Source organism: Myotis brandtii, unplaced genomic scaffold, assembly GCF_000412655.1.
Source record: "Myotis brandtii unplaced genomic scaffold, ASM41265v1 scaffold898, whole genome shotgun sequence".
In the NCBI taxonomy this organism is placed as follows: Eukaryota; Metazoa; Chordata; class Mammalia; order Chiroptera; family Vespertilionidae; genus Myotis; species Myotis brandtii.
Window position 1 is genome coordinate 883,924 of NW_005371683.1, and position 10,095 is coordinate 894,018.

General features: G+C 54.3%; 2 protein-coding genes across 13 annotated transcripts in view; both read right to left on the reverse strand.

Annotated features, from left to right (window-relative positions):
* The window catches only part of IKBKE (inhibitor of kappa light polypeptide gene enhancer in B-cells, kinase epsilon), a 24,815-nt gene extending 23,770 nt beyond the window's left edge, over positions 1–1,045 (reverse strand). For 2 of the 5 annotated variants that reach the window (XM_014532573.1, XM_014532576.1), the window contains exons 1-2: positions 658–1,045; positions 35–127 (exon numbers count right to left, since the gene is read on the reverse strand). In XM_014532573.1, the coding sequence (XP_014388059.1) occupies positions 35–127; positions 658–727 (163 nt within the window). In that variant the 5' untranslated portion in view covers positions 728–1,045. Of the gene's footprint in view, positions 1–34; positions 128–657 lie in introns of those variants that run through there. The other 3 variants (XM_014532572.1, XM_014532574.1, XM_014532575.1) reach the window with 3 other exon arrangements.
* A 5,139-nt stretch (positions 1,046–6,184) lies between these two features.
* Positions 6,185–10,095, reverse strand: part of SRGAP2 (SLIT-ROBO Rho GTPase activating protein 2) — a 246,341-nt gene continuing 242,430 nt past the window's right edge. For 7 of the 8 annotated variants that reach the window (XM_005885244.2, XM_005885240.2, XM_005885243.2 and 4 more), the window contains one exon: positions 6,185–9,538. In XM_005885244.2, coding sequence (XP_005885306.1) covers positions 9,155–9,538 — 384 coding nt within the window. In that variant the 3' untranslated portion in view covers positions 6,185–9,154. The remainder of the gene's footprint in view (positions 9,539–10,095) is intronic. The other variant, XM_014532509.1, reaches the window with a different exon arrangement.

The following is a 10,095-nucleotide window of genomic DNA, read 5'->3' on the forward strand; positions in this document are numbered from 1 at the left end:
CCCAGTGCATCCCCCCTGTGGCCTGGGCACCTACCTGTGCTCGGAGCCCAGCTGCCAGGATCAGGCAGAGACGCTCCCTGGCAAGTGTGTGTTATGCTCTCTGTCTGCAGCGCGTCCAGGAGCAGAGCTGCACCGGAAAGAGTGGGGGGCGGATGAGAGGCACCCCTCAGTGCTGCTGCCTCAGCCTCCATCAAAGGCACCGGCCCAGCCCTTTAACCCTTTCCTGTTTGTCACCTCCCATGAGCTGGGGCTTTCCAGCCCATGGCCCCGCTGCTGCTCTCCTTCCACTCCCTGGCCCTGGGCAGGGAGAAGGGCCCCGGAGAGGGAGGGCAGGCGGGCGGGCAGGCAGGCGCCAGGAGCCAGGCAGGGCAAAGGTGGAGACAGCTGAACCCGGCTTTGGGGTGCTGGGAAGCGGGGCAGGGATGGCAGCCCTGTGTGCCACTGTCCTCCCTGCCGCTCACCGGCTTCCAAGCGTCCTTTGCCAGGGTGGCCCCTGGAGATGGAGCACAGGGCACTGCCGGGCCCCCAGCAAAGGCAGAGGCACAGAGAGGGGTCAGGGGTCAGCACCGGACACACGACACTGGCCGCGTGCCCCCCTGCAGCTGCCCATCCCCCCAGGGCTCCCCCTCCCCCCTCCCGGGAACGCTGCACACTCACCACATCTCAGCTGCGGGTGCAGGCTGGTGGGACTGGGTGGTACCCCTGGGCTTTCAGGGCTTGCTGTCATCCATGGGCAGTGCCCATAGCATCCTGGTGCTCACGGGACGAGGGACTCAAAGCCTGGGCCAGTGGACGGTCTGTGTGCCTCCGGGGAGCTGGGAGCCGAGAGCTGCCTCCCCGCCTCCATGCGTGCACACCGGCTCCCTCCAGCCTCCGGCAGCTCTCACACTTCCTGATTTCCTTCTTTCTCTCTCTTAAAGAGACAGGCAGCTGGGCCTCTGCAGCCGCCCTAGCGGGCGGGCGGAGAAAGATGCTCTAAGTTCCCAAGTGGAGGCGACAGGACAAAGGAGCCTGAGCCACAAAGAGGCTGGGAACTAAGGCTGGGCAGCGGTGGCGGGCGGCAGGCCGCGGGGTGCTGCTTGGCATCTCCCACAGTTCACTAGAGCAGGGGAGTTCAGGGCTGGGCCCAGAGTCACCGGAGCAGGTTGGGCTAGTTATCCAAGTGGAAGGACCAAGTTCCCACACCCAGGAGCCCCAGGGAGGGTCCGACTCACCTTCCCAGGAAGCCTGCAGAGGCCGCCAGCAAGCACAGGGCCAGGTTATGCCCTTCAGCATGACCTTGAGCACAGCACGCAACCCCTCCCAGACAGTTTTGTCACCCAAGGCAAGCGGATCGTAACATCTACTCCGCCGGTTGTGTGGATGACATGGAACGATATATCTGGAAATGCTTGGTGTTAGGTCTGATCAGATAATTGAACCCATATCCCCTCCCCTGGGAACTGACCTTGAGACCACTTCACAGTGGACGACCTGCCCAGAGAATGCTCTGCCCAGAAAAGGCCAACCTAGAGAGTCCTTTAAAATCTCTGACTCCCCGGTCCCTGGGTGCTGGTGCCATTTTGGGGCTCAGCCCATCTGGTTGTCCAGATGACCTAATAAATTCATCATCCTTTACTCCTTTCGGCCTCGTGCGTTCCTCTTTCGGGGACCCTAACGCTTGGGAGACAGGAAAGCCCTTGCAGATCGCACTGAGGGCAGCGAGGCCCACACCTGCAGGACTTGGCCCATGACCTTCAGAGAATGCAGGGCTGGGCCAGGGGTGCCCCAAGGACATCTCCTAGGAGGCTGCAGAGGTCTGCCCTGCCCTCCTCGGCTCCGACGTGGCAGTTGGATAAGAAATGGTTAAAACCAGGAAAGTCCATGTTTCTAGAGAATGTCGGAGGGACTTTCCCAGGGCCACACCTGGTGGTTTCCTCCGGCGGCCCCACCCCCAGCACAGTGACTCCAGAGCTGAAAAGTGCCTCCCGCTCACATAGGCACACCTGTTGTGACCGGCAGCCAGAGGCCCTGCCGCTGGGCCCTGCCCAGAGGTGCTACCCCTGGTCGTCACAGCAGCACCAAGAGAAACCCCTGAGATCCTCCGCCTCTCCCCTCAGGGTTCCCAGGCTTCCGCCTACCGGCCCGGCCCACATAGAACTGCACCTCCTGGGCACTGTGATTGGGTGGGGCCCTGTGATTCCCCAACCAAAGCATCCAATTGCTGATGCGAGAGCCCCCTGCCCTCTGACAGTAACTGTTAGACAAGGTCACTGCTCTCTCAGGATCCCTGAGTGACTGTCCCGAGCTGAGCCCCCTGCTGGCCCACCGGGGACTTGCAGCTTTGGTAGTTAATAACTTTTGTTGTTTAATAAGCCATTGAGGTTTGCAACATACTCTCTTCTAGTTTATCCCTAGGAGTCTACCTAGTTTTCCCTGGGGAACCTGCTCAGCTCTCAGCACCCCTGCTCTCCTCTCTCCAGCAAGCCCGTCTCTCCTCCCAGTGTCTTACGTATCCTCAGAGCAATACATGTGCGTGTCTAGCACCTACCAGGAAGCAGGCACCGTGTGCTGGGGACACAGCGGGGAGACCTAGGTGTCCCCCAGGACAGCATGGTGAGCTCTGGGACACACGCTGCAGCAGGTGGTGATTTTGTGAACCTGGCACGGGGGCGGGGGCAGCAGAGAGGAGGCGGGCTTGCCGGAAGAAAGGATGCCCAGCCGACTTTGGAGAAAGGAGAGACAGGCAGGGAATTTGGGGTCAAAGGTGAGGTATTGCAGGCAGTGGGAGCACGCGTGGAGGCACAGAAGTAGGAGAAGAGGGGGACTTGTTCAGGGCATGGTGGTGGCTGGGGAGGGCGGGGGTGGTGGTGTATGTGGGAGAGGTGGGAGCTGGGCGGGAGCCCTGTGCAGGGACAGTTCCACTGGGCATCTCTGAGGTTACATCCTCTGTGTGGATAAGTGAATGAGTGTCTTGATGTTGTTTTGAGCTGCTGGCCCCAGCTGGGCAGCATGGCCACCGTTTCATCTGGGTGGCACAGGAGCCTGGCGGGTCCTGAAGGGAGGAGGGTCTGTGGGAGGCGTCACCACATGTTCCCAATGGCTCTGAGGAGTCGTAGAAATCGAAGTGGCAATTCAGAGGCAGGATAAGGACCAGAGGTGGGAAGAGGGATATATATATATATTGATTTCAGAGAGGGAGAGAGAGATAGAAACATCAATGATGAGAGAGAATCATTGATTGGCTGCCTCCTGTATACCCCCTACTGGGGATCGAGCCTGCAACCTGGGCATGTGCCCTTGGCTGGAGTTGAACCTGAGACCCTTCAGTCCGCAGGCCGACGCTCTATCCACTGAGCCAAACCGACTAGGGCAGAGGGGATCTTTCTGGCAGCTCTCGAGGGACAAGCTCACGTCTGCCTTCTACGAAGGGAGGCCGAGTGTATCCTGGGAAGAACAGGAACTCTGCCATGGTAGAGGTTTGAGTTCTGACTCGACCACTTGCTCTGCATGACCTTGAGCAAGTCATGACCTTTCTCATACGGTTGGTGTGAAACAAAAGGAGATGAAGCGCCTGCTGCCTGGTGGGCCCTGACTCAGCCCTGGCTGCCTCCTCTGTCCCTACACGGCTGGGGCCTGTCCGTCACAGCGGCCTCGCCAGTCCAGCGCCTACAGAGGGGAAAGGACCAGGGCGGGAGGGATGAGGAAGACCTGGGCAGTGCGACTCATGCTCAGTCATTGATGCCAGGCAGAGGGACAGGGTTCAGAGCCCTGCTCCTTGCCACGTACACCAGGCGCTTGGGTGGAGGAGGGACAAAGCCTGCGGCCAGCCTGGCACCCCCAAGCAGTGGGAAAGGGGCTGTGGGAGCAGCACCCCTGAAGGAAACTGGCCCTGAAGCACCATGGGCGGTGTTGGCATGGAAAGTGAGCATTCCATTCTCTTAATTCTTCAAACCTCCTACTCACCATTCTCTCCCACTCTCTCAGCGAAGGCCTTTGCCTTCACAGGCATGAAGTGAAAGAAGCAATCAAAAGGGAACTCCCTTTCCTTCTCACCCCCACAACCACTGCCTGCCTTGCACCGCACCTGCCTCCCCTCCCAGTAGACGGAAGTGCCTCTCCTCGGGCCCTGGCCAACCCCTCCACCTGTGCTCTGCCCTCGCCCTTGCCCTGGCCCTCTCCTGCATATCCACTCTTTCCGTTCAGTGGGGCCCTGCCCTGGAGCAAACATGCACCTACTCTGTCCATTTCAAAAACAAAAATCCGGCCCGTGACCCCTTCTGATGCTCCATCAAAACACCTCTGAATGAGCTGCCATGAGTCCGGGCTACCTCTTCCCTTCCCATGTGCTGCCAGTCCCACTCATTCACCCCCATGTCCAGGGCACTTTCTTTGCTGCCTCCTCTCACCCACCAGCATTTGCCGCTGACCCCTCCTTACCTGTTCAAAAGTTCCTTCTCTGGACTTGGGTGACACTGTGCGCCCCCGGCCACCTACTTCTGTCACTCACTCGCTCCGTCTTCTTTGCTGGCTTCTTCTCTGAAGGATTTCTAATTATTGATACCTTCTCTTTCTCCCATTTTTACATTCTCTCTGGGAATCTCAGTCCGAGTGCATCTATAATGTAGTAGTTACTAAATTTGTTTTCAGGTATGACCTGTCCCCCAAACTCCACGTATCCAAGAGTCTAGTTGATATTTCCACGTGGATGTCTAGTAGTCATTGCAACGTTACCAGGCCGAACAGAATTCTGGATTAACTCTACCCAGGCACTACCTTCCTACATGGTTTCATTTCCACGGTAACATTTATTTTGCTTATTTACCTCTTCGCCCCGAAACTAGAAAGAAAACCCCATTACCCACTTCTCCTGCTCAATATTGTATGACACTACTTGGCACACAGTGGAATTTAAAGTTTGGTGATTGACTAATGAACGAGCCTTTGGCATATGTAAGACGCCAGGGTTGCTAACTCCCGAGGAAAAGGAAGCTCCATAGACCTACCCATGGGCATGAACATTTAGATGAGATAATCCTAGAGGCTGTTTCCCAAGTCACGCCCTCCTGGTCTTTTCTGGTCTCTATCTGGATGGAATGGCCTGTGTTTCCATTGTGTTATTGTCACTGGTTTCCATCAAGCACCCGTCAGAATATGGGGAATTACTTAAAAGAATCAAAGAATAGCCCACCTCTGCCTTCGGGCTCTCTGAGAAGATTCTTTGGTCCTTTGCTCACAGCTTAGGAATTTGTTCCACCTCATAGCTCGTCACCCACACCCAGGAGAGGGAACTCACCCATCGAGTGGGGTGGCAGGGGAGTCAAGAACAAGTGGCCAGCAAGAGAAGCCCCCGCTGCAGCTCTGCCATGAACGCCAGGGCGGGAAGAGGACAGACTGCACGGGCAGGAGTAAAAGACCTACAGTAACAGGTGGAGGCGACGCCCCGGTGGGGAGGGCCGTGTCTGGCCCGGGGCCTGGAGTAGGAGTCCTTGTGTTCTATTGAACACAGCGCACTCACTCCCTTGGATACGAGGCTTCGCCCATCCCCAGGGCTTCTGCTGTTAGAATACAACCCCTGGGGCTCGAGGATGCATTTAAGTGGTTCTACCTGAATAACATCAACCTTGACCGTATGACTTGCTAGAATCAAAACCGAAAGGAGAAAGTATTTCTGTACGCCTCCTGCCGCCCGGCACTCAAGGCCCACAGCACAAGCATATGGGTCAGCTCTCCTCGAGGCAGGGGACCCCCAAGGGCAGTGACGTAGCGCTTTGCTAGCAGAACTGAAACCTTCCGTCGCCCTTGGTTTTGGCTGGCAAAGCCTCCAAGCAACTTCACGGGCTCCATCCCCGAGTGGGAAATCTGACTGGAGACAGAAGTGAGAACAGTCCTCACTGAACACCAGGGAGGTGGGTTCTGTGGAGGAGATGGTTCTCATGGCAACAGACCGCCCAATGGGGAGCGGGAAGACTTTCCACACCACCTCTTAGGTGTCACACATGGACACGCAAGGGGGAAGACCCACATTCTAAGTGCACCCGTGCTAGCCTGCCTGGGGGCGGGCGAAGGTGGTTGGCTCCCAATGCCACCTCATTTCTCCCTGTTGCCAGGCAGTGCTCTGTTACCACGGACACGTCAGAATCCCTCCTGGGCAGCTGGGCTCGTGGATGGGAGATTTCAGGGAGAAGGGATGTGAACCGCAGCATTGAAACCTAAAAACGTATTTTATTTCGAAGTTGTGCTTTGGATTTTCCCCAATCCAACATCTGTTGAGTGACAGTCTTAGGTTCCCACAAAGCATCTCCAAGCATACATACAGTATTCCAGTTATCAACACTATTTAAAGAATATACCATTGTACACGAACGTGACATACACGTCAGACGCCACAACATTGCAACTCCCTGGAAGATCGAGCTTCTCTTCCGCACGTGAGGTCCGTCCACACCAGCCCTTCCAGCGGTCCGTTCGTCCTGCTGCTGGCGGCTCTCCTCGCCTCCTTGGGGAGAAACCAGGGTGCCCTGAGGAGGTTGGCTGAGACCAGTGTTTCCGGTTTACAGGCCGTGGGCTGCTGGTACCCCACCCACCTCTGTTCCCCAAAGACCGACCCATCAGAATCCACACCAGGAAGAGGATCCGTGCCTCGAGGGCCCGAGCGGGGCTGTTGGAAACACTATGCTGGTTTAGGCAAGCCTGTCCGAGGAAGGCCGGTCTCCCCGGCCCCGGGGTGGCCAGCTCCTCTTGGCTTTTCGGTGTGAAAATCACAGTGTGCAACCTCAATTCCAGTTGACTGCAGTGAGCTGTGCCGAGAAGGACTCTCCTGCTCTGGGTTCCTAGTCCTCTTGACAGGACCATCTCACAGGTGTCAGGAGCACCAAAGGGGAAGACATCCGCTCCCAGAGCGGGGGGAGAGGTGACCATTCACACACTGTCCAATTCATGATGCAAATCAGCAGACGGACACTGACCCAGGGGACGGCGAACAGGTCATGTACAGGGCGGAGAGAAATGAGGCAGGGACAACAGAAGAGGCCCGAAGCATTGTCATTAAGAAAGCTTTGCTTTCACTTTCCTAGAGAGGATGCGCCGGAGGGAGGAGGAAGGGCAGGTATGGGTACCAATTTGGATCAGTTGGATTAGAAGGAATGTACAGTGAAGGGCGGGGATCCATTTTCAGCAGGGAAGTAGATCCTCGGGTACGAGAGACCCTGTTGGCTCACGACCTGTGTAAGTCCAGGTGACAGACAAGGACAGGCCACCAATCGGGCAACAAGAGCCAGGGCTCCAGGGGACTGTGGGTTGCTTCTCAGAGGCTGACTCACTTCCCTGAAGCTCTTGATGTCTCCCTTTCATCTCTTGGGATGGTTTTCCTGGTGCTGCAGGTTCTCCTTCTATTTAGTGATTTTCCCACAAAGCTCCCCTTTTCCTTCAGGCAGAATGAGGAAAATCCTACCATTTCCACAGAGCCAGCCACCAACTGCAAAATGCTGGCCCAAAAGGGAGCTCCTAGGTTAAAGATAAGAAAACTCTGAGTTTTCCTATCTGAATGACAGCCCACCATCTATCTCTCCTGAACCACAGGAAATAATAAGGCTAAAAGCTGCAGCTTTAAAACCAGAAAACAGACAAGAGGAATGAGTTTCGGCTTTAACTCGAGCAGGTATCTGAGACGCATGAGCCTGGAGTGTGACTGTCTGTCCCCAGCTCTGGTCCTGGGACAGCAGGATGCCAGGGGTGCTGGGACCACAGGCACCAGGTTTGGAGACTGGCTTAAAGCAGACAAGGGCATCATTTTTGCTTTTTGGAGGAGAACCAGAAAAAAGTCCAAAGAAAGGCCAAAATATTCAGCATCCAATTTTTAATTTTCTTAGATTTGGGCCTTTGGGAAGATGTTAATGCCCCCCCCATGCCCCCCGGCGGGGGGAGAGAAGGGGGCACAGTTCTCTTGGTTGTCTTGTTTGGGTAAAATAAAACATTTTTTAAGGAGAAATGTCTCCCTTTAATGTACCTGGGGCTCTCCCAAGCCCACTGGCCCCTGAAGAGACCTTATAGAATAAGCAAACTAGGGGCTGAACTTCGAAGACGTTTTCATTTGGGAACAATTTTGGGGCTAGCACAGCTGAATTTTATTTTTTAATAGAGGAATGAATTCTATGTCTTAAGTGCCCAAATGAGTGGGAGGAAAAAGGACCCATTTCTTACCTTTTCCAAACCTGCCATAAATGCAATAAGACTCTCTTATAGGGCTCTTTACCCTAAAAGGAACCAGCTATAAAAATTTTTTATATAGGAAAATGTCTTAACTGGAAAATGGTCCATCAGAGACAAAGACAGGAAAGCAAGAAATGTCTATACATTCAGAAAAACTTGAGAAGTTCCATAGTAAGACTGAGTTGTAGTTCTAGACGGAGGGGGAGCAAAAGCAAATACCAAGGACCAGTTCACACCAGTAGAAAGAAGACAGAGAGAGTCTCCAATCCCTAAACAGATTACAGGATCGAGTCCCATCCTGCTACATTTCATATGATGGAGATATCAAAGTCTAGGTTCTCTGGCCCCAGACAGATTTGTAACGGAAACAGAGACCCCTGGTGGCTCCTGTGTGAACTGCCACAATAACTTACTAGTACAAAGAGACTGGTCTAGGACCAGAAGCTACACATGCCAGAGACTAGAAAAGCGTGTGTGTGTGTGTGTGTGTGTGTGTGTGTGTGTGTGTAAAACGAAGAATGGACTACATGGACTATATGATTCTCTATAACCAGTACCCAAAACAAGATGTCACTGAGAGCGGGATGTCCGCAGCTGACCATCTGGTTAGGCATCCCCGTGTGAGGGGACTGAGACCGGAGCCCATGTCCTCATGACTTGCCTGGCCAGATTTCACAGTGACCTGATAATGGAAAAATCTACCGCTGGCTAACCTAAGGACAGCATGTACTGCAGCTGGCTGACTTACGACGACTGGGGGAGGAAGCAGAGGGCAGTCGGAAGGGCCGGGTAGGGTGATAATGAGGGCTTCATTCTCAAGATTTTGGGTGATGGGAAGGCTAATTCCTGTAAGAACAACTGAAATCTAATTTTCAACTGAAGTCCCCAAGCTAGTTAAATAGGAAGAGTTTAATAACAGTCAGTCCCTGCAGTCCCCTTGTCTAGAACAATTAAATTATATCCTTCAGACAGTACAAGACTTGTCAGTGGACTGTGGGGAAGCTGAGGAGTTGACACCAGGGCTAGTGGCATTTGTTTTGGGGAAGACAGTGGGCTTGGGCCGTGTGGCAGGAGGCTTGACCGGGGCAGCCATCTTGACGGACTTGACAGGCCGGAAGGCGCAGGCGATGTCCCCAGCGGTGCTGGCACTGCGCTGGAAGGCGGGCTCGGGGTCCTTGAGGAGCTGGGTGTGCAGGGGGCTGGAGGGCTCGGACGTGGGGGCCACCACCGGGGAGGTTTTGAGGGGCTCCAAGGTGTCCAGAACCACGTCAGGGGTGTGCTTGACGCTGCTCTGCCGCTCCAGCTCCCGCAGCTCGTTGAGGGCAGAGTTCATAGTTGCCTCAATATCCTGCAAAACAGGAAAAAGGAGGTGAGGCAAATGGAGGGAGAAGTCCCCGAGGATCCTATTTCAACACCACAGGCCGAATCGTGGAGAAACCAACTACAATGAGATGTCCAGATTATTTTACTTGGCCCAAACCCTTGAACATATGAATGTTCAGAATGTGAGGGGAGGAGGCAAAAGGATTTGCATTATCAGGAGGTTCTTTTTCCTTTGGAAAGAGTGGCTGAGATGTTTTTAGAATAGAGTCCTTGGATTTTAGAGATGTGCATTGAAATATTTATGGATGAGGATTTATAGAATCCAGTGGGGAGAGAAAAGGTGGATGAACTAAGAGAGTGGCCAGGAGTTTGGTTATGAGTACATGGGATTCATTATGCAATTCTCTCTACATTTGTATATGCTTGAAATTGTACATAGTACACATTTTTTTTTAAAGTGGTAGAGACGAAGTATGATCTTTGTTCTCTTGGACTCCAAGGCCGAAGGTTGAGAAGGTTAATTCTTCCTCCTCAAGGGCTGAGGAAAGGGCCAAGAACCTTGGCCCTGAAGATTCATCAGAA